The sequence below is a fragment of the Nannospalax galili genome, unplaced genomic scaffold, assembly GCF_000622305.1.
Source record: "Nannospalax galili isolate Female #2095 unplaced genomic scaffold, S.galili_v1.0 scaffold1307, whole genome shotgun sequence".
In the NCBI taxonomy this organism is placed as follows: Eukaryota; Metazoa; Chordata; class Mammalia; order Rodentia; family Spalacidae; genus Nannospalax; species Nannospalax galili.
In genome coordinates this window covers 951,479-974,220 of record NW_008357035.1, presented here as the reverse complement: position 1 = coordinate 974,220, position 22,742 = coordinate 951,479, and the positions used below count along the sequence as shown (strand labels likewise).

Below are 22,742 nucleotides of genomic sequence, written 5' to 3'. Positions count from 1 at the left end.
GGGGTGGGAGGGCCTCAGCCCAGCATGGCCTGGAGCTGTCTGTGCCCATCCAGCCCCACACTGCCACAGGTGGAGCTCCACCTGGCTGTCTAGTATCCTCACAAAAACCTTGTTTTCAAAGTGAAAGAGCCTGACTATTCCTCAGCTAAACCACTGTCACCTTCAAAGGGAGACAAGACTCAGCCTGAGGAGGAAGGCAGCAGGTCCCTCGCACTGCAGCCCTGACCATCCACCCAGCACAACAGGAACTTTCCCAGGACCCCCTACAGAGGGCACTGCCCTGCCGGGGACCACTGTATCTAACCCTCCCCTCTCCCTCAGGGTAACACGGAATTCGCATCCCAGGAAGGTGAGGCAGTGAGTCAACCCTGAGGACAATAATGAATGGGGACATTCCCTCCCTTGGGCAGGGCTAGACAGGTCCAGTACCTGCTTGGTAATGGCCTGGGATGTCAGTGGTCTCGTAGACAGGCTCGGAGGCATAGGCCAGGCCCTGCTGGCTGCCCACCTCTGGGACCCCCGCAGCCTCGGTGCTGTACACAGGCTCAGGTTCACTCCCACCTGAGGGGCCTCCATAGCTCGGCTCTGCCTTGAACGAGGCTGCATCCTGGGGAGGAACAAACAAATGTCTGGTGCTGTCATCCCAGGGGGAAGAGCTCTCATGAGGCTTTTGACTAGGCTTCACCTGCAGGTGACCACCATGGTCAGTCAACGCAAGGCAGGGGTGGAAACCACACACTGGGCGCAGGGAAGTCAGTTTCCTGTGGAGGGCAGGACCAGGTAGGGCCAGCTGCCATAGGCTGAAACCCACATCCTAGATGGGCACAGGGGACCACGGGGAACAAGGCACAGGAATGACAGACAGAATCCCTTCTGGTAAGATGCCAGTGCTGAGGAGGGACTGAGGGTTGACAGTCAGCTCCTGGTACGGCAGTCCTACACTAAGCCCGAACTATCTTCCCACCCATGCTGGTTAGTTCTTGTCAACTTCACCCAAACCTAGACACCTGGGAAGTGGGAACCTCAATTGAGGAATTTCCTTCATCAGCCTGGCTTGTGACCATCTACAAGGCATTTTCTTGATTTCTAATTGATGTAGGAAGGCCCACCCCACAGTGGCAGTGCCATCCCTGGGCAGGTGGGCCTGGGCTGTGTAAGGCAGCTGAACAAGCCAGGGGAGCAAGTCAGTAAGCAGCGTTCCTCTGAGGTCTTTGCTTTGGTCCTGCCTCCAGGTTCCTACCTGGCCTCCCTCCGTGATGGGTTATGACTTGAGAGTTGTAAGTGAAAATGAACCATTTCCTCCCCACGTTGCTTTTGGTCAGTGCTCTATCATAGCAACAGAGAAGCAAACCAGGACAGGACCACAGCACCTCAGGTCCCTGCCCTCACCCCAGAGTCCCAGCAGAGCTGCCAATCACAGGACCCACCCGCCTGCCCCCCTTGGAAACAAGTGCTGTCACCAGCCTCATCATCCAACAGCCAATATCCGGCCCCTGGCCCAGCAGGAGCCTGGCTGTGTGGGAACAGCTTGGTACGCTCTGTTGGATGGGTCACTACCTACAAGGCCACATCTAGGGAGTTTGGTGGGGAAACTGCTACAGGAGATGTGGCAGGGGCACGCAGGAGAGGAGAGCCGGTGGTGAAGAGGCCACGTGAGTCCAGGCTACCGTCAGCGTCATGGCCTTCCCAGAACCCATGAGTGATGCTAGAAAGGGGAAGGGCAGCATGTAGCCAGGCCGAAGGCTTGGGGATGGGCTGGGGCCTAAGGGACATGGTTATAGGCAGAGGGGCTCACTTCAGTGAAGGAGCCCCAGGTCCAGGGAGAGTGCAGGAGACGCCAGGCAGGCAGCTCAGCTATCAAGGATGAGATGAGAGCCCCACAGGTGCCGCATATGAAGGGGCCACAGAGACCAGAGGACAGGGTGCTCACGAGGCTGAGAGGGAGCGGAAAAGTCAGGAGTGGCAGCCCAGGACTGAAGGAGGACGAGGCTCCAGGGGGCAGGGAAGCTGGTGTAACCAGCACATCTAAGTACACAGCCTCCACTGACCTCCCAGGAGCCACAGGGAGAGTAAGGCCACGCTGCTGTGGGCCGCCCAAAGCTCGGAGGTTGGGAACCAACGGGGGGGGGGGGGGCTCCCTCCACGGGCACACACCCAACACTCCACCATGACACTGTACTCGGATGGGCACAGGGCTGACACCGTGAGGCCCAGCCTAGCGCTGCCCAGCAGGGGTAAGGGAAGCTGGCCAGCAGGTCCCACTGGCCAACAGACCACCCACCTCATAGACGGGGCTGGAGGGCGGTCTGTCCTCAGCCAGCTGAGGACTGGGGGACACAGGGGGTGTCTGCTTCTTGGTTCTGGCTTGCTCCTACAACAGAAGACAGCAACCATAAGGTTACCAGGTCAGCCCAAGATGTCACATCTGCCTTGGTAGAGACAGTGTGTCACAAGACGGTGGCGCCTGGGTGGGGAGCACGCTGCTGGCCAGAAGAGCAGAAACACCAAGGTAAAGGGCCAGGTGCCTTGACGCAAAGGGCAGGCAGCGCAGCATTCCCAAGGACACAGTGGCCCGCGGCATCATAAGGAAAGACGCACTTAGCTATCAAGTGGACCAGGACACTGGGCAGAGGCCATGGACTGAGAACTGCAGGGACCTTTGAGCGAGTGGTATAATCTGCACATGGGGTGGACGTGGCATCATGGGGTGGCAGGTGTGCTGCTGACAGACTGCGCCCACAAGGTGACATGCTGGTCCCTGGGTGCCATGACAGAACACTAAGGGGAACTGTGCAAGGATGGTACGGCAGACGGCTCAGACTGTGGGGCCACGTCATCCCAAAGTCTCGACAGGGAGATAAGGACGGCTGGGGGGTGACCGGGGAAGCAGAATGTGGTGTGTGGAGAAGGGCCTCGAGCCAGGGAACCTAGGCAGCCTGGAGAAGCTAAAGGCAGCATCAGGGATCCACCCAAGGCCTCCAGGAAGGCTACAGCTGGGCAACGTCTCTCAGGACTCCCGGAGTTCTGGGTTGAGGCAGCAAGTGTGGGGTGTCTTAGTCACTTGGGGATCACACTCAAACAACAGCATAGGAAAGTGAATGGGAGTCACATGTCCCATAGGATGTTCAGAGTCACACAGCCAGACCCAGACAGACTGAACCCATCTCTCCACTCCAAGTCTTCTCCCTGCCCTCTGCCTAGTGGAAGCTACGGTTATAGTGCGTGCCCTTGAGAGAAATCCCCAGACACTCGGACACGGTCTCTGCACCCAGGGGCCTGGCCTGTTCTGCACCATAGGACAGCCACTGGCGATCACCACAGGTGACACACCTCAGTGCACCATGGCCCAGTGCATCCAAGGGCAGAGCTGATCTGGGAAGGGCTGAGATCTGGGCAGCCTGGGTAATGGATCTGAGCAGAGCTCAGGCCTGCAGCGCAATGTGGAGGCCAGACTGCTGAGTTAGTCAAATGGCATTGCCAGCAGCTGGAGGCCGTGAAGGCTCTTCCCAGCCCTTCCAAACCCAGCTAGGCACTAAGAGGCCCTCTCTGCTGCATGCAGCTTGGAGATGAAGCAAGCACAGGTAGGTCAGGCCCAGTCTCAGTCACCTCACATCCAGAGGCTCTGGATGAGGACAGTATGTCAAGGACTCATTTTGTGGGGACAAGGACAGAAAAGGACCCTACGGCAAAGTAAGGGTGAGGGAACCTGGGAACAGAGCTAGGCGGCTACCCAGAGCCCAGACGACCCTGCCAGCCTGCAACAGTCGTTTAAAAAGATGGGGGGGCGGGTAGTGCCACAGTGTATAGACAGAAACTAACACGGGAGCGCCTTACCCTTTGGAATGGGGGAACAGGTCTCTAAAGAAAGTAGAACGAACTTTAAACTCATGGTCACTTCTGCATCTAGCTGCGTGTCCTGAGACACACCGATGCCTGGGCTCCCAGCACCATCTGCCAACCATATGCCATTTCCTTTAACCTCACATCCTCCTCCAGGGTCTCAACCCTACCTCCTCAGGGAAGAAGCAAGTATCCGTGGACTCAGACAAAGCCTCATATTTACGACATTACGTGTATACGACTCAGACATCTTTGAGTTATTTTATTTATTTACTTTATGTGTATGAGTGTTTTGCCTGCATGTGTGTAAGTGCATGCATGTCAAGCAAGGCCTGCGGAGGTCAGACGAGGGTGTCGGATCCCCTGGAACTGGAGTTATAGATGGCTGTTAGCTGCCATGTGGGTGCTAGGAATCGAACCCACGTTCTCTGCAAGAGCAGCCAGTACTCTTAACTGCTGAGCGGTCTCTCCAGCCCCACTTTGTCTGAGTTATAAAGGATTCTACTGCCCAGTTACGCTGGGGAGCCATAGTAAAGAGAGCCACCTCCTCTGGACATGTGACCATGGGGCCATGGAAAGGGGTAACACTGCAGGTACCTAGGTAGTGGCTGGCCAGACTGTACTGGCTGTAACCAACACAAATGCAGGAGTAGACCTTCCTCTGAGCCCCTTCTGAATCTAGCTGAGGCAAAGAAACTCTTCTCAGTGGCAAATGTAATAGAAGCTTCGGGAAGGACACTGGCCCTTGCCCTCTTCCCACAGCCCCCACCCCTCTTTTAATCAAAGTGGTGTTCAGAGTGACAGGAGACAGTGGCTTGCCCACAGTGCACCTCCTTGAAGGCTCCGAGAAAAGCAGCTGGGCTCTGGGGGACACCTCTCTGGGAAGGCACAGTAGTGCATGTTTATAATGCCAGTACTCGGGAGGCTGAGGCAGGAGGACTGCTCCAGGTTTAAGCCCAGGGCCGGGGCTGCAGCTCAGTAGTAAGGCACTTGCCCTGCACGCATGAGGCCGTGGATTTAATGCCCAGTATTAACACAGAAAGAGCCCAAGCACTGGCTCAGGAGCCCCTGCGCCTCAGCGCCCTGTCCTGCCAGGCATGCTATCCGACTCACTTCTAGCTCCCTGCGAGCCTCTTCCTGCTCCTGTCTCTCCTTGGCCATCCGCTGTGCTCTCTCTGCTTCCGCCTTCCGTCGGTCTTCCTGTTCTCGCTCCTTCGCCAGGTTTTCAAAGTTAGCGCGGATATTACTGGTCTTATTGGTCACTAGAGGAAAGAGAAGGGCCATCTGTCTCAGAACACTTCTCCAGGACAAATGCCAGGTCAGGGTGACCTTTCAGGAAAGTCATCCCCACCTGGGGGGAGGTGTCCCCCATGGAACCCTGCCAGCCCACCCTGGGCCAACCATCTGTGAAGTCCAAGGCAGGCTGATGGGTGTCAGAAGCCTTGGGTCTGGACCACAATTAAGCCAGGCACTGTCATGTTCACCACCACATGCTCAGGCTCAATAAAGCAACTACCAACCTCAGCAACCATGAAGGTCGAGCCGGGGTGTGGCTCAGCAGGCAGATGCCTACCTAGTGGGGGTGGGCAGCTTGGTGGGAGAGCACCTGCCTAGTGGGGGGCTGGAGGTGTGGCTCAGTGGTAGAGAACTTGCCAGGCACGCAAAGGTCTGTATTTCATCCCCAGTACCATAAAGGGGGAAAAATGTCTTCTACAACAGTAAAAAATGAGCCAGGTATGGTGATGCACACTTAGTCCCAGCACTCGGGAGGCAGAGGCAGGCAGAGCTCTGTGAGTTCAAGGCCAGCCTGGTCTACACAAGGCGTTTCAGGTCAGCTGGGGCTACAGGGAGACCCTGTCTTAAAAACAAAACAAAATAAAACCCACGAAGAAAACACACTGCTCTTTTGTGCCAATGTAAAAACTGAAGCTTTCAAGCAAAACTACAGACTGGCTGCGGGAGTGACACACACCTGTGGTCTTAGCACGTAGGAGGCTGAGGCAAGAGGATTGCTTTAGGTTCTAGGCCAGCCTGGGCTATACAATGAGTTCAAGGCCAGCCTAAGATACATAGTGAAACCCTGTCTAAAGACAAATGAAAAACAAAATCAGAAAAATCCGAGGTTTAGGAAACGTGTAGCTGTCACCATGACAGCAAGCACACGAGACAGCAACAGACGTGCCTCTTACGTGCATAAAGAGAAAGCTGTGGCCGGGCAACAGGCCCAACCTGGGGACCCTATAGTTCAAATGGTTCCGGAAGTGCTCAGAGGAAACCACAGCCCAGGAAACCTCAGAGGCGGGGTGGGGGTGGGGTTAGGGTTAGGGGTGGGGAGTATACCAGTGGAAACCACAGCCTGGGAAACCAATGCTCCTGCCCGGCTGCCAGGCTCACGCAACCACCCTGAAGGCAAAGGCTGCCACAGTCCCCTTCTCCCGTGGCCCACACATCCATTCCTGCTGCCTTGTGAAGGCAGAGCTGGCGGAAGCCAATCTGCTCACCTGGTCTGTTTGAGCAAGGTTAATTTCCATAAGGGATTCTGTATAAGCATGGCATAGTTTTGCTGTTTTAAAATCAATTCAATTACCCTCTCCCACTTCTTTTTTTGGGGAGACAGGGGCCCAGGCTGGCCTGGGACTCACTAGGTCACCCAAACTAGCCTTGAACTCCTAGCAAGACTCTTGCTTCAGCCTCCCAAGCGCTGAGATTACAGGTGTGTGCCATCATGCCTGGTCCCCTCTCCGCTATGCAGCAGGTGTCAATAAACACACATGGTGCCCATGGCAGCCTTTGCTAAGGGCCCTCAGTGACTTCCACAAGAGCTGCAATGGCCTGAGAACTGATCCCAGCGTCTGCAGTAATAACTGGGTCAATCTGCCTCCTGTGGGTTTGTGGTTTCTATCCCACTTGCCATTTCCACAAGAACAGATATCTTTGGGTATCTCACTCCACACCTGTGCAACAGGCAAGGGCAGCCTGGTCAAGGACCTGTGGGTGAGAGGTAAAAAGGTCTCTGCTTTCCCTCATAGGCATCACGGCAACCTCCTCCCGCTGTGGCGGGGCCAGTGAGGACAGAAGGCACAGGGGACATGTGTGAGCTGCTCCCAGAACCTGATCACCAGCAGTCTGGGGACATACAGCTAACCCATCTGTGTGTTGGGAGGCACCCCTTAAAACAGACCCCACTCTGAAGCCACAATTATGCCAATTCCCCTAATACTCCCACTAATGCCACACTTGGGTGGTTTCTCCCTCAGCCTAGGAGACCCCACAGCACCGATGTTCTCCCCCCCAAGGACCACGTGGTGCTTCCAGAGAGCCAGGACTCACCAGCCTCTAGAGGGACAGTCTTCTGGTAGGCAGAGGGCACCTGGGCCACATCTTCAAAGGTGGACGCATTCTGCGGAGACAAGACAGGGTCAGGGAGCTGCTCTGGCTCCTTCATGCCCAGGCTGGCTGCCACCCAATGAGCCTGACAGGCTGCCCCAAGCTTCAAAAACCACCGACAGCCCAGTGTTGTCACCCACCCCATGCTTGCAGATCCCCTGGGCCTGGCTCTCCTTCTATGACCTGCTGCTGACTACAAGTCAGCACCGCACAGACACGCTCTCACATCACAGGGCACAAACCACTGCGAGGCTCTGTGAGACACCAGGTCCTGACCCTCTGTACTCTCACTACCTCCCTGCACAGCAGGGGTCCTGGAAGCCAGTGGCTGATGCAGGCACAGGTCGTCAGGGCTATGGACGCTGCTGACCATCCCCAGCAGCCTCATTAGACACCAGACTTCTCACGACCACTCAGGGCCAGGTCAAAGGTGGCCCAGGGCCCCCACCCCCAAGGACCCCCCGCCCCCAATCCACAGTGAAGGTGCACTGACTCCAGCACAGGTCACTCAAGAGGGACGATGCTCAGCTTAACCCTCCTCACTGGCTCTGACGCCCATCCCCATTCCACAGGGAAGCTGAGTCCATCAGGGACAGCCGGGGGTGAGGGGCTGCCAGAGGGGCCCGAGCACCAGCCACCCCACCTGCCCCCACATACCGAGCCATTAGCTGCCTCGAGGCACAGCCTGGGTCCCATCCCCACCCCCCACAGGCCCCTGGCAGGCCCACCACTTTCTGGGCTCTGGAGTGCCCACTGCACAACAGACCAAGGGAAGTGCCTCACCTCACTCACAGAGGCGGAAGAGGTGATTCTAACCTCACACTTCCTGACTGGTGTACGAGGTCTGCGGTCACCCAGCATTACCACTGCCACCAACCACAGACACGAGACGGAAGCTTCCTCAATGCCTCAGACTCTGTCAGCTCCTTCCCTCCTCAGTCCCAGGACCTTCAGTGACCCAGACACCAGGTCCAGCCACCTCGCCCTGCAAGACTTTGCTGGCCTGCCTCATGGCTACCATCCCATAGGTACAGCCCTGGGTGCCCCTTGGCATACTGAGGGCTCCATCCCTTCCCTGGCCAGCACAGTGACACTCTAGCCTCCTGCGGCCTTAACCTCATCTCCAGTTCAGTGAGGCCCTCCCACTGCCTAGCATCACACCAGCACACCTCACTCACAGAGGCGGAAAAGGCAAATTGAAGCCAATTCCCCTCCCCAACTTAAGGCCACTTCTAGCCCACTTTCTTTCCTCTCTCTCTCTCTCTCTCTCTCTCTCTCAGATTTAGTTTAAGTATATGAGTGTTTTGCCTGCATGTATATAAGTGTATCACATGTGTGCCTGGTGTCTGTGGAGGACAGAAGAGGACGTCCCTGGAACTGGAGTTATAGATGGTTGTTAGCCACCATGTGTGTGCAGAGAGCCAAACCTGGGTCCTCTGCAAGAGCAGCCAATGCTCCTAACCACTGAACCCTCTCTCCAGCCCCTACTTCATTGTTTTTCAAGACTTGGTCTCATGTCTGTCCCAGGCTGGCCTCAAACTCTATATAGCTGAAGATGTCCTTGAACTCCTGATCCTCCTGTGGCTCACAGCTGACCCCACAGGCTCATGGCTGACCCACAGGCTCATAGCTGACCCACAGGCCTATGAAACCCATCCAAAGCAGCCACGGCTGGCGAAGGACTCTGGGAGAGGAAGGAACTGTTTCCAGGGGAGTGCATTATGGCACCTAATAGACAAAGCTAAGCGTGATGGCGCCCGCCTCTAATGCCAGACCAGGGCCAAGGCAGGGGGAGCTCAAGTTCCAGGCCAGCCTGGGCTACACTGCAAGACTGTCTGAAAAAAAGAGAGAAAGGCAGGCAGGCTAGGGCCCAGGGATGGCCCAGTGGCGGGCCATCTGCCAGGAGGCTAACGGTCTAGACCGGCTTTGTCTGTGATAACAGCCATGACCTCGTATGGCCACAGAGCTGTTCCAAAATAGACAGCTGACCAGAGAACTGTTTCCAGACTGACCTACTATCAATATTTATGTTTAAACAGCCACATGGCCCCCAGGATCTCTCAGCAGAGGCAGACTACTCCCTGCACCGGGCCTGCCTGGCCTCAACCCAAGTGTGTCACGTGAGGCACACAGGTAGCCATTCACAGCCACCAAATGGCAAGTGCCCAGTGTCACTGGACAGACCTCCAGCACTGTGAGGCACGACCCATACAACAGTGACCCACATGAGGACCAGCAACTCCCCAACCTTACCTTGTCCATCCGGTCCTTCTGTACCCCGAACTTCCCACCGAATCCTTTGGAGTAGTCTGAAAGACGGCAGAGTGGAGATTTACTGTGAGGTTGAGGGTGGGCCAGGCAGCAGCAGGTGCATGCAGACCGGTCCACAAACAGCCCAGGAAAACGCACGAGAGCAGAGGGGTACAAGAAGTGGGGCGCACAGGCTCTCCTGGCCAGCTGTCTAACCACAGTGCCCAGTGCAGGCAGGGTGAGGAGAGGCGTGGGCATGCTTCCGGCATTCAGATGTGAACCCCAGGATTGGGGGGGGGAGCAGAGGGGCGGGGCAGCAGGCTGGCAGGAAGGAAGCCGAGGAGAGGAGGGTGAGCACAGGACAGGCCTTTGCACTGGGCCACTTCTATAGCACAGTCTTCACACCGGCCAAGGCCTTAGTCCCATCTGCGTCCTGGGCGCCTGTGCTACGGGGCACTAAACAGAGGCCCCGTCCCAGTTCTCTTGCTTTTTAAAAGAAAAACAAAAAAGACTCCATGTCGAAAAGTCACCAGTCAAGGGTGTCTGTCGCAGTCACACACACCCACATAAAAGCGACAGTCATGCAGCCTTGACGTCACCGGGAACCAATGGCCACTTCCATGCGGTCTGCGGGGCCGGTCCCTGGTGTGTCCACCCCAGGCCTGATGGCAGCCTGAAGTCCACACTTCACCCCGGGCAGGGAGTCGCATGCTCCGCAGGGCACCCAGGTTTCAGGACCAGGTCTAACCTCTCAAGGAGACGGAAAACTGCAGCAGCTACTCAAGTCCCCAGCGCACCAGGAACTTCAGCCACGTGCAAACCGTGTGCACACAGTGTGGCTCTGTGCAGAGACACTACACACGGATGGTGTTGTCAAAAAATGAACAAACAAAACCCTCCACCCCTGGCCAAAAACACCACCACAGAAGACAGAGACCACAAGAACGCGCCTGGCTTTCGCCCTTGGCCCTTGCTGCTCTCTAGCCTCTGGCTAACACCAGGGCCCGGGGCGGCAAACCCACCTCCCACCTCCGGGAAGCCTGGCTCAGGAATTCAGAGCAGGCGGGGCCACAGCAAGCAGGCTGGCACACAGTGCTGCTTGGTGGCCGTGACACGCGCTGGGGGCCCACAGTGGCCTGGCTGGCAAACTGCCTAACCCAAACACAGAAGGTCACAGAGAGACAAGAATGAGGGAAGAAAGGACCTAGTGCCCAGCCAGCGCGCCTCTAACGTAAAATGGGATAGAGGGCGCCCTGGCGCTGGTGAACCCTGAAGCCTGTGCTATGAGTGGCCGCGCTGCAAGGGCCGGGGAGGAGGCGGGCGTCTGTGCCTTGCTGGGACTCGTGCTTGGCCAGTCTCTCCTTGTAATCAAACCCCACAGCGGAGGAGTCCTGCCTCTCGGACTGAACACCAAATTTGCCTCCGAAACCAGTCTTATAGTCTGGAGAGCCACGGGAGACGGGGGAGAGCAAATCAAGAGAGAAACAGGTGGTTAGAATCACGCAGCACTGCGATGGCCAATGCATCGCTTCTGGAAAGCAACAGCCCTGTGGCAGAACTCAGGGCCTGAGGGTCCGACATTGGCCAAAAGGTTAAGGACAAACTTAAAAGTTGGCACACTTCAGCCTAGACCTGGAACAGGCTCAGAACTGAACTGTGTGGTCAATAGTTTGGTTAAAGCCACTCCATGGTTTTGAGGGTTGCCTCCAGGGTCCCACCCAGGCTGCCAACAGGAGAGTGATCTCTTTGTGAGGAGACAGCACAGGTAACAGCCCCACTCCCTGCTGCACTGGGAGGACAGCTGGGGACAGCTGCAGGGTTTTCACCCTTCTCAGACTGGCTCTACCTGGGGCAGGAATCCCATTCTGACAAGAAAACACTCCCAGTCAGAAAGGAAACTTGCTGGGGACTTGAGGGGTGGCTCGGCATGGGCAAAGCCTGAGCTCCAACAACGGCCCCTATAAATGAGAACCTGGGACTGGGAGGATGCTTGTTCTGGAGCTCAACCAGGGGAGAGAGGAGACGGCCCCCACAGCTGTGACAATGAGGCCCCGTGCTCTGTGAACACAAGGTCACCTGCCTCCCAGAGGCCACAGTCCTGGAATAGGGGACGGAGTGGGACATGACGGCTCTCTTAGCTAAAGGACTTCAGGAACTGGGGGAGGCACAGACAACATCACACAGTGAAAACAGGACAGGACTGTGACAGGGACAGCCCAGGAACACAGGGTGGGGCAGGAGCTTCCCAAAGGAGCCTGGGGGAGGGAGATGGGGGAGGTACCTCTTTGGGATTCATGCAGCTGCGGTTTCTCCTGGTGATCCCAGCCAAGGGCACATTTGTCTTGCCTGTCTGTCTGCACACCAAACTTTCCTCCAAACCCTTTCACATAGTCTACATGCACAACAGAAAGCCACAATCAGCATTACCACGCAGCCCAGGACTGGGAAGGAAGCGGGACGCGGAGACACCTGAGCTTCCCGGGGCAGAGCTGGGCGGGACTCTGGCTTCGGCCCATGCAGAGGCCTCCTGGGAGAGGCCCTACAACTGACCAGAGAGCACCAACGCATGCAGCTCTGGGGCACGGCGGTTTCATCACAGACAGGCGGACGAGCAACAGGGGCAACCTCCACTAGCAACACTGGGCTACAGAGACAAAGATGGGCCAGCAAAGGAGTTCCTGGGGAACTACGCTGCGGGGATGCACTGTCTTAAGGCTGACTGCTTAGGCCAGCGAGGGCGCGGCACCCACGGTAGAGCGGGGTGCACAACCTGCTCTTCCTCCTCAGTCGGGCTGCACCCCCCAAGCTAGGAGCCGGCCGGAGAAGGAGAAAACGCAGACACCTTTCTGAGACTCGTGCTTCTCCGTCTTGCCTTGATACTCAAAGCCCACGGCGCTCTTGTCCACCTTGTCCTTGTCGATCCCGTATTTGCCGCCAAAACCTCTAGAGTAATCTGAAGCAAGGAGACAGTCTTTAAAGGAGACAGCGCATCAGGGAAACGGGCTCCCCACCGCTCCTGAAGACCTGCGCCACTCCTGGGCTCCTTGTGGGGCAAGGAGAGCCAACTTCAGTAAGCTGCCCTGAACAACACAGGGGCACTTACATACGTGCAGGCAATACACTCACACACATAAATAAGAATAATAAAACTTTTTAAAAAAAAACAATTTTTTTTTTAAAGTCGGGGGCTGACATTAGATGGCACAGTTTTTTCCTAACATATGTAAGGCCTTCAGGCAAGACTGTGATGTACAGCGCAACAGAAGACCCCAACATCCATCCTCCTCGGACCTCCAAATGCACACATATGGCACACGTACAACCCCACACACACATGCACACAAGAGATTTAAAAGCTAGGCTGCGGTGCTCATACCTGTTAGTCCCAACACTCAGAGGCTAAGGCAGGAGGATTGCTTCAAGTTAGAAGCTACCGAGTGAGACTGTCCCCCACACACAACTGTCACATACTGATGGAAACGGAGCGGCTGGAACAGTCGGGATGACGTCACGCAATGACATCACCCGATTCATACTGGGGAGAAAATCCCTTCGACTCGCACACTCAAAGTTGAAGGGCAGAAAGAATGAAGGTGGTGCAGACACTGGAACAGAACCACAGCGCACTTGTCTGTGGAGGGATGGGGGGCAGGGGCTGGGCCCTCACCTTTCTGGGACTCGTGCTTCTCCGTCTTGCCCTGGTAATCGAAGCCTACGGCACTCTTGTCCACACGGTCAGCCTGCACACCGTATTTACCACCAAAGCCACTGGAATAGTCTAAGGAGACAGGATAGCAGCCAGCCTGAGGGTTACGGCTCCTGGGAGGTGTGGTGCAGATCTTAGGCATGTTTTACATTTTTTAGCTATTTTTATTTTACCGGTATGAGTGTTTTGCCTGCCTGTATGTAAGCGTACGTGTGTGCAATGCCCGTGGACGCCAGAAGGGGGCATAAGAGCCCCTGGAACTGGAGTTACAAACAGCTGTTAGCAGCCACGTGGGCGCTGGAAACCAAACCCAGGTCCTCTGCAAGAGCAGCCAGTGCTCTTAACCCCTGAGCCGTCTTTCAGCCCAAGGCACATACTTTAAATGCACAGATTATGTTTCCTATGAAACAGCACATTTGAACCCTGTGCAGAGGGAGCTCACATTGCTTCCCACTCTGCAGGCAACTATTTGCACTGACAGAAATGAAGATGGGCATGGTGACTCACACCAGGATCATCCAGTAAGTCAGAGACTGTGCTAGGAGGATTGCCAAGAGTTCAAGGCCAGGCTGGGCTACAGTCTGAGACCGTCTCAAATAAACAAAAGTATGGGGCTGATGGGACGACTGATCAGTAAAGACAGTTGCTGCTGAGCCTGACAACCTGCATTTGATCCCCAGAATCCACATGGTGGAAGGAGAGCACTGACTCCTGCACCCCATGCACACACAAAATAAATCAAAACGTTTAAATAAAGTAAATAAAAAAACAAAGTATGCTGGGGAGATGGCTCAGTGGTTAAGAGCACTGGATGCTCTTGCAGAGGACCTGGGTTCAAGTCTCAGCACCCATATGATGGCTAACAACTGTCTGTAACTCCAGTTCCAGGGGAATTCCAATGCCCTTTTCTGGCCTCCATAGGTATTACGTGACATGGGTGTACTTACATACATACAGGCAACACACTCATAAACACTAAATAAAAAAATATATATCTTTTTAAGTAGGGGGAAATAGAAGGTACTGCCTGCTTTAAAACCTCACTGATCATAGCTAGGCACGGTAGCACACACCTATGGTCCCAGTAGGAGGCTGAGGGAGAAAACTGTCAAGAGCTTGATGCCAGCCTGGGCTACATAGTGAGTTCCAGGCCAGCCTGGGCTTCAAAATGAGTTCCTGTCCCAAAAATAAACAAACAACAAAAATGACTGGCCACTGTCAGGTGAAAGGTAGAGTACCCCACAGCTGTCATCCCAGCACTCAGGAGGCTGAGGCAGCAGAAGTTCAAGGCCAGCCTGGGCTACATAAGTGAGTTTGAGGCCAGCCTAGGCTACATGAGAAGACAAAACCTCAGTAAGAGAGACCAAACCCACCCGCTAGGTATTCTGAGGGAGTGATCCGCCTTTTTCCACCACCCCACCCCGGGTTTGGTCACAGCTCTGCCCGAAGGGATATTCCTTGTTCAACAACATCAGGAGCTGCCAGATATAGGAAAGGGGCTTCTGCTGGGGCTGATAAGGAGAGGGTCTATCCTCATGACCAAACAGCTCTTCTAGAATGTCCTGGGCTTCAGCCATTCCAGGTTTCCTCCTATTTCACTTTCTAGGCAGAGATCTTGAAATGTGACACTCTGATGCTTTACTGCCCTGAGATGTTTTGTTACTCTGTAATATCTTGAAACTCTGTGATGTTTTCCACTCAAGGTAAAGTTCACCAGATGGGTCAATGAAGCACCTGGTTCAATCAGTCCAAGACAAGTGCAGAGCAAACGTGGCAGACAGCTGGACTGTTGACGATGTCAGATTGTTTAAAGTGCAATGACCGCCTGACCTAGCCCGATCAGCCTGGCCTAGCTATAGACGAGAAGGGGGCAGATGTCCTGACCCACACCTGAGATATCTGCTTTGTGAGCTATGATGACCACGTGAACTCAGGAAGTAATTCTCCTGAGATAGCATGGCCCCTCATGAAAAGGGGCCCAGGGCCCAGGGCCCAGGCATCAGTCATTAAGATGAGGTAAAAAGGCCTATGTAACCTCATCTGTACCAGGAGCCCAGAGCAGAAGGCAGAGACCTCCCTGCAGCAAAGCCTTACACCCTGCTAGTCAGCTTCAGGCCCCCGGGTCTCCACCCTCAAGACAGGCCAGCTGTGCCTGCTCCAGCCACCTCCGGCCACCCGCGCACAAGCCGTACCTTTCTGGGAGGCATGCTTCTCAGTCTTCCCCTGGTACTCGAAACCCACGGCAGACTACAGACAAAGGCAAAAGGAAACATTTGAAAAGCTGCTAACAGCCACTCCAAGCCCATAGCAACTCAGCACGAAGGAAACAGAGGTTTGGGTGTCGTGCTTCTCTGGGTGGGTGGGTGGGTGGGTGGACAGAAGGGTTTCGGGACATACAGAAGCCAGAAGAGGACAGGATGTGCTGCTCAGTCACTCTCCGCCTTCTATCTTTGAGACAGGGTTTCTCACCAAACCTGGAGCTCCACTTTTCAACTAGGCTGGCGGGCAATGCACCCCAGGGACCCTCCCTTCTCTCCACCCTGCACTAGAGTTACATGTGTGCTGGCCACGCCTGGCTTGTTATGTGGGTGCTGGGATCTGAACTCGGGTCCTCATGCTTAGGCAAGAGGCACTTTACCAACTGAGTCATCTCCCTAGCCCCATGAGTTGGCCATTTGTTTGTTTCTATAGGATCTCACGCTACTGGCCCAAGCTGACCTTGAACTTGTGGCAACCTTCCTGCCTCAGCCTCCCAGGTGCTAGGATTCCAGGTATGAGTCACTACTCCAGGCTCAAAGAATTTTTGGGGGGAGTCTTTCTGAGGCAAGTTCTCCCTGCAGCCCCAGCTGACCTAGAACTCACTATGTAGACAAGGCTGGCCTTGAACTCACAGAGATCCGCCTGTCTCTGCCTCCCAAGTGCTGGGACTAAAAGTGTGCACCACCACGCCTGCTACGTGTTAATTTTTTACCTTTGGTTTTCTAAGCCAAATAGAGATCAAATTATGGCCAAAGCCTTGATGTAAATTTACACAGCCCAGTGAGCTCCTGGCTTGAGTGAGCTATGCAGCCAGGGCTAGGCCACGGTACATGGGTCTCCCTACTGTCCCCCAAGCCCCCAGGCTGTCAGCACGTTTGGCTGATTTATTTCAGGCTGACATGCTGATCTGGAGCAAGTTTTGCTGAGAACATAACAGGAGCAGCCAGGCTGCCAGGAGACAGCAACCACACTCAATAGCCGCCTGCTTCCTGCACGGCCTCCGGCTGGGACTTACATCTACCCCACATCAGACAGGAAGGTCCCAACACCGCCAGTATGTCACAAAGCCAGAACGCACACACTGAGAGCAACCTGCACCTCCCCTGAAGGTCCCAAGCCGAGGGAGTGAGAGCCACCAGGCTCAGCCCAGCACAGGACTGTCCGACACTAGGGCCTCGGCGCTGCCTACCAGTCACATCTGTTCAGGGGACACAATGCAGAGGGTCCCAGCATCTACTATGAAGTCCAGGCACGTGACGAGGACACAGCCACAGGGGGAATTGCACAGCAGGCGCACCAAGACCACGTCTGCGTCACTGCTCGCCTTGGCCAGTGAGCTCCCTCTCAGAGCCCAGTGTCACAGGGGCCAGTGAGTTCTAGTCTAGATGCCCTCCCTCTGGTCTCATGGGGTCAGAGAGCATCTATGCATGTTGCACTGGCCCACGGGGCAGCCACAATAATAGCACAGGGGAGCCCCCCCAGTCACTCACCTGATCCACCCTGTCCATCTGGACACCAAACTTGCCTCCGAAGCCCCGGACTGAGTCGACCTGTGAGCAATGCTTGGAAAGTTTTGACTGGTACTCATGGCCAACAGCTGACTGGAACAGAGACCAAAGATACGGTGTTCTACAAGCCTGGCATGGCACGTGCCCCTCTCCAGCCCTGCTGCTGCACAAGGCTGTAAGATGGCCACCTCCGTCAGTTAGGTGGGCCTTTGCCCTTCATAAGCACACCCACCTGAGCACCTCCAGGGTGCCAACTCCAGGAACCACGACCCTGACCTGGTTGAGCTCCAGTGTGGGCTTCCACCACAAACCCCAGCTCTAGAGAACCCCAGATCAAAGCCCCTGACTGAGCCAGGTGTGGCAGTGCACCCCTTTAATCCCAGCATTCAGGAGGCAGAGGCAGAGGCAGGATCTCTATGAGACTGAAGCCAGCTTGGTCTGCATAGTGTATTCCAGGCCAGCTGGGGCTACAGGCAGAATCTGTCGCAAAAAAAAAACAAAAAAAAAAACCCTGAAGCAAGTAGGAGCCTGCAGTCAATGCTACATGCACCCGCACCAGCCATTCCCACATCCACATCAGCATCATCAACCCCCGCCAGAGGAGGACGCAGGTCCCAGGGACTTCTGTTCAACACCACACATCTACCAAGGGGCAAAGCAAGGTGCCAAACCAGACTGCTGGCAGATCCCTCTCAGCAAAGTGCTGTCTAGGACTCAGCCACTCTGACACCTCGGTGACACCACAGCCCACCTCAGCGGCTGGGTGGTCCCTCCTCACTGTGCAGAGTACCTGTGAAGCTATTCATCAACAAGGACAGAAGAGCATGGAGGGCATGGAGGGCCTGTGTGCCCCCAAGCCTGTCCTCTTGGCCCTCGTGGCCCCACAGTGAGAGCTGGCCCTGTGCACAGAGACCTCCCTCAGCTGGTTTGTTTTGACCTTGCCAACTGCTCGGTTTGACCTCGCACTCAGGCCTTGCTCAGCATATCACCAACCTCAGCGGCCCTCCATGTCTACTCTATAAAGAAAGTCTCAGCTGTGAGCCTGTCTTCTCCTGGGCTCAAGTGTAGTCAGGATGGCAGGCCACAAGCCATAGCCTGCGAAACCCCTGGTGGCACAGACAGCCACCCTCGGCCTTAAGATGCGCACACAGAAACTGTCAGCAGAGTGACAAGAGGCAGCCGCACCAGTGGGATTGTGATCAGAAAGAAGTTAAAGGTGGTGACCAGAGTGACAGCTGCCCAGCTTGAGCGAGCCCTGACCACCTTGAGGCACACGCCTTTAATCCCAGCACTTGGGTGCACAGGGGAGGCAGGACAGGATGCCACACCGCAGCCCACTGTCACCTGACCCCAGAAGGAGGGCACAGTATGAACAGACAGTATGTAACAGAACCCCAGTGCTTGAGCCCTAGATCCTCTCACAGATGCACTGCCCTGGATGAGCCTGCTGAGGATGTTGGCAGCGAGGACCCTTGTTCTTCAAGGGGACCTGGCTTTCTTTTCAGTCTCTGGAGAGAGCAAGTGAGAGCAGCTCGACCACCACCTCGACCATCCACCTCGACCACCGCCTCGACCACCACCTCGACCACCACCTTGACCATCCACCGCCACGTTTGGAAGCCAAGTTGTTTTGACAACAGGCTCATCTCTGGGGCACATGAGAGTCAAGAGATAACCATTCCTCAATACACTGGGCTGCAGAGGGAGGGCCACATGGAGAGACTGCGCCCAGACTAATGTCACCCAGTACTTGACAGCCACCAGCCGTCACCAGCTTGGGGGAGGGGTGTGGAGCTGTCTGTCTGTGAGCCACCTGGGTACATCAGCCACAGAAGCTTAGCTGTGCACACTCACACTCATGCCCCCAAGACGGACCAGGCACATGGGGAGGACGGTGAACTCCAAGAAAGCTAGACCAGAGGGGACCACCTTTCAGAATGATGGCATAGGGAGGTAACAGAAGTCACAGAGGTAAAGACGGGAGAAACGGGCTCACAGGGCACAGGAAAGGGCCTGGCTCAACGAGGCCTGAGCCACAGGCTTGACGGTAAGTGAGATTTGGGCCAATGGAGGCTCCGTCTACACAGTACAAAAGCCAAAAACCAAGGTTTGGGCATCAGCTCATCCACAGTAAGTCATCACCACTTCCCCAAACTTGATTTCCAAACCCACACGTGTGCACCCAACTCTCCTGACAGGTCTGTTTGCCATAGCGCTCTGTAGTCCTACGGGCATGGGCTTGGCATGGACTAGAGGTGTCTGCCTCTTTCTCTGTGGGATCTGTCTGGCTGTTGTTTGGAAAGCCTCCCAGGTGACTTGGAATGCACATAGGACTCAGCTGTGCATGTTGCCTACATCACAACCAGCACATTCATTTCCCAGCAACCTACACAGCAACACAGCCAACATCACGTCTTCCCTGCAGACAGCGTCCCATCAGACTGTCTCTGGGATATTCCTGACCATGGTTAGGGGGCCCCCAGGCCCACCAGTCTGCTGGTAGACAGAGGTGTGGCTCACTGTGTCCTTCCAAGCCCAGTACAGGTGCACCTGATCCGAGTGTGGAAGAGGTTAAGAGTCACCCTTGAAGTGAGCAGTCCTGCCTCATTCACGTCTATCCAGGACAGAGGCAACACTGTCCATCAGAACCACCCCATGCTGCTCAGATTTGGGAACTGACTTGTGGGACAATATAAAGCCAAGGTTGGCCTTCACAGAGATGATACACTTGTCCATTCAGCTTCTCTCTGGGAGAAACTAGCCAACCCAGAGCAACCTCTCAAGGCCCCTGAGAGTCCCTGAACGAGCCCCACACCCTTGTCTTACACCGAGAAGACACAGAGTGCTACCACAGGCGATGGCTTAGTCAGTGACTGCCCACGTTACCCGCACCATCAGAACCCAGCACTGCAGGTCCCCGGGGACTCAGCCACAGCACTGGACAGTGCATGCGTCCTCCCCAGCCTGATGGTAATGATGCTCTGAGTGGAGCTGCTCTCTGCAGCCATCAAATGCAGACAGATGTTAGCCAGGCAGGAGTGGACTCTGCATGTGTGAGGTAACCTCCCCCCATGGGCAGTGACCGGGACATCTTTGGGCAGGGTACTTCTGGGCTCTGCCCTGCTCACAGAGCACTGACCTCACTTCACTGTGGTGCTCTGTGGCTTCTTAGAGGAAATGAAGGCATTTGGAAATCACCATCTCTCCCCTACAGAGCCCTACACATTAGCCACTGGCCAACACCTCTGACAATTTCAAAAAGTGCTTCCAAAAACACTATCAAACTTTGTGTGTAAGTTCAGTCAACAGAAGACCCTGGGGAGAGCTCACCTCAAAAAACACACTTGATACCAAATCTCAGGAAAAGTGTGACAGAGCCAGTGCGTGGTGGTGCACGCCTTTAATCCCAGCACTTGGGAGGCAGAGGCAGGCGGGTCTCTGTGAGATAGAGGCTAGCCTGGTCTACACAGTGAGTTCCAGGCCAGCTGGGGCTCCAAAAGAAAAAGTATGAAGGACAGCTGCCCACACCATGTGGCCACAAGAGCCCGCAACCCAACCGGGGCAGCCACAGTCACTTACCTTGTCCATCCTGTCCTGCTCCACACCAAACTTCCCGCCATAGCCGTGGGAGGCTTTGGGTCCCGTCTCTAGCTCCTTCTCCTTGAGTGTCTGATGTTCTTGAAACACGTTCTCTCGCAGCTTGTGAATGCTGGGGGCAGAGAGGAAACGGGGTGAAACCAGGGGGTGGCTGCCAGCAGGACAGCGGGGTGGCAGGGGTAGCATCCTCGCATGGCTGCGGGGCAGCTGCCAGCAACTCTGTCTCTGCACGTCCAGGGAGGAACACTGATCTAATGTGCACCACAGACACCCCACAGGTCCCAAAGGCAGCAGCACCGAACGTGGACTCCGCTTGGAGAAAAGTAGATCAGGGGTTGGTGGAGCTCTGCAAACGCCACCCAGAAGCAGAGGGAAAACAAATCCAGCCAGGGTCCTCTTCCAGAACCCCGAGTCCAAGTCCATCGGAAGGGGATGGTGACACTAACACTGAGTTGCTTCTACTGCGGGGTTTTATGCCTTCTAAGGGGAAATGAAGCATTCAGAATCCACTGTCTAAAGGCCACATTTAGCCCTGCAGTCCCCTGTGACCTGCGCACTGCAGAGGCCAGGCAGGAGGAGCTCAAGTTCTAAACTGGCCAGGGATACACAGCAAGACCCTGTCTCAAAAAAAAAAACTCATCCAGGGGCTGGAGAGATGGCTCAGTGGTTAAGAACACTGGTTGTTCTTACAGAAGACCCAGGTTCAAATCCCAGCACCCACATGGCAGCTAACAACTGTCCATAACTCCAGTTCCCAGGAATCCGACAGCCCCTTCTGTCCTCCACGGGCATTGCACGACATGGGTGCGCTTACCTACATACAGGCAATGCATGCATACACATAAAATAAAAATAATAAATACAATACTAAAAAAAAAAAATCCAGCTGGGCATGGCGGCTTACACCTTTAATCCCAGCACTTCAGAGGCAGAGGCAGGCAGATCTCTGTGAGTTCAAGGCCAGCCTGGTCTACATAGTGAGTTCCAGGACAGCTGGGGCTACAGGGAGACCCTGTCTCAAAAAACACCAAAAAAAAACCCCATCCAATACAGGGGAGCAGATATGGGAGGGGTTCTAAATATGATCACAACACATTGTATGAATTCTCAAAAATTCAATGGAAAAGAAAAAAAACATATAGAAAAGTCATTTAATTTTAAAAGCAAGGATGGTCAAACAGATCAGAACCTTTTCATGGTCAAAATCTAACTGCCAGGAAGCAGTTGCCACAAAGGGACCCCCAGTCACGAAGGCCACCTTAGTACAGGGCAAAGCTGCCCAGCGGACACAGGGCTGTGGCTCTGCCAGAGCTAAGAAGGAATGTATACCAGGCCTGGGCCACCAGCCCTGATGAGCACCTCCCCAGCGACTGGGAAGGACCATGGGAAGCCTGCCTGGCCCCTCTAATCCCTCATCGTACCCTCCTCAACATGTTCTAGAGCCACAGGCTCATAGGGGCCTGGTGGCCCAGGTGTTGTGAGTTTAGGGCTCTGCTAACCACTCGGCCCAAGACTGTACCAGCTTCTCACTCACCAGCTTCCCAGACCCTCTCCCTAGGCCCCAGGCCCTTTGCTCCAACCATGACAACCACCACACGACACAACTTCATGGGGCTGAGCAAGCTAGGGAAAGCTCTATACCCAGAACTAAAAAGCCTCCGTGGGGCAGAAAGCCACAAGCCCAGGGGGCTGAGACCAGCCAGGGCAACACAGCCAGATGCCAGATCAGGAAGACAGATGGAAACAAGGGCCCTGTAAAGCTGGCGCAGACTCACCTTCCTCTGAGCACCTGACCGGCCGTTCCCGAGCAGACACTGCCACCAGGTGTTGGGGCCTTTCCCAAGTGCCAAAGCAGGTGTTGGTGGCCCTGCCCAACGACTTGAGAACAAAGGGTATGCGCTGACCCCAGCTGGGCCTAACACAGCACCCATGTGCGTCTGCAGAGGGCCTGTCACACTGGCTGGTGACAATGTGGCCTGTGCCGAGCTGGCATCTCAGGTGTCCAGGGACACAGCGCACTGTGCTCACCAGTGATTTCACTGACAAAACCCCAGTATGCAAACTCAGACACGCATGGGCTGTGAGCACGGAAGCTTCTCGAAATGGAGCTTAGGAGCTGCTGGGCATCCACCAGACAAGAAACGGAACTCATGAACTGCTGGGTGTTTACATGCACAGGCCTGACATGCCTGGCA

At 55.3% G+C, this 22,742-nt stretch overlaps 1 protein-coding gene across 6 annotated transcripts in view; it reads right to left on the bottom strand.

Annotated features, from left to right (window-relative positions):
• Window positions 1-22,742, bottom strand: part of Cttn (cortactin) — a 32,982-nt gene that overhangs the window by 2,495 nt on the left and 7,745 nt on the right. For 3 of the 6 annotated variants that reach the window (XM_008854976.2, XM_029557116.1, XM_029557115.1), the window contains exons 5-16: window positions 20,530-20,659; window positions 16,933-17,043; window positions 15,376-15,430; window positions 13,145-13,255; window positions 12,320-12,430; window positions 11,759-11,869; window positions 10,808-10,918; window positions 9,481-9,536; window positions 7,171-7,240; window positions 4,954-5,102; window positions 2,282-2,371; window positions 430-607 (exon numbers count right to left, since the gene is read on the bottom strand). In XM_008854976.2, coding sequence (XP_008853198.1) covers window positions 430-607; window positions 2,282-2,371; window positions 4,954-5,102; window positions 7,171-7,240; window positions 9,481-9,536; window positions 10,808-10,918; window positions 11,759-11,869; window positions 12,320-12,430; window positions 13,145-13,255; window positions 15,376-15,430; window positions 16,933-17,043; window positions 20,530-20,659 — 1,283 coding nt within the window. The remainder of the gene's footprint in view (window positions 1-429; window positions 608-2,281; window positions 2,372-4,953; window positions 5,103-7,170; window positions 7,241-9,480; window positions 9,537-10,807; window positions 10,919-11,758; window positions 11,870-12,319; window positions 12,431-13,144; window positions 13,256-15,375; window positions 15,431-16,932; window positions 17,044-20,529; window positions 20,660-22,742) is intronic. The other 3 variants (XM_008854977.2, XM_008854978.2, XM_029557117.1) reach the window with 3 other exon arrangements.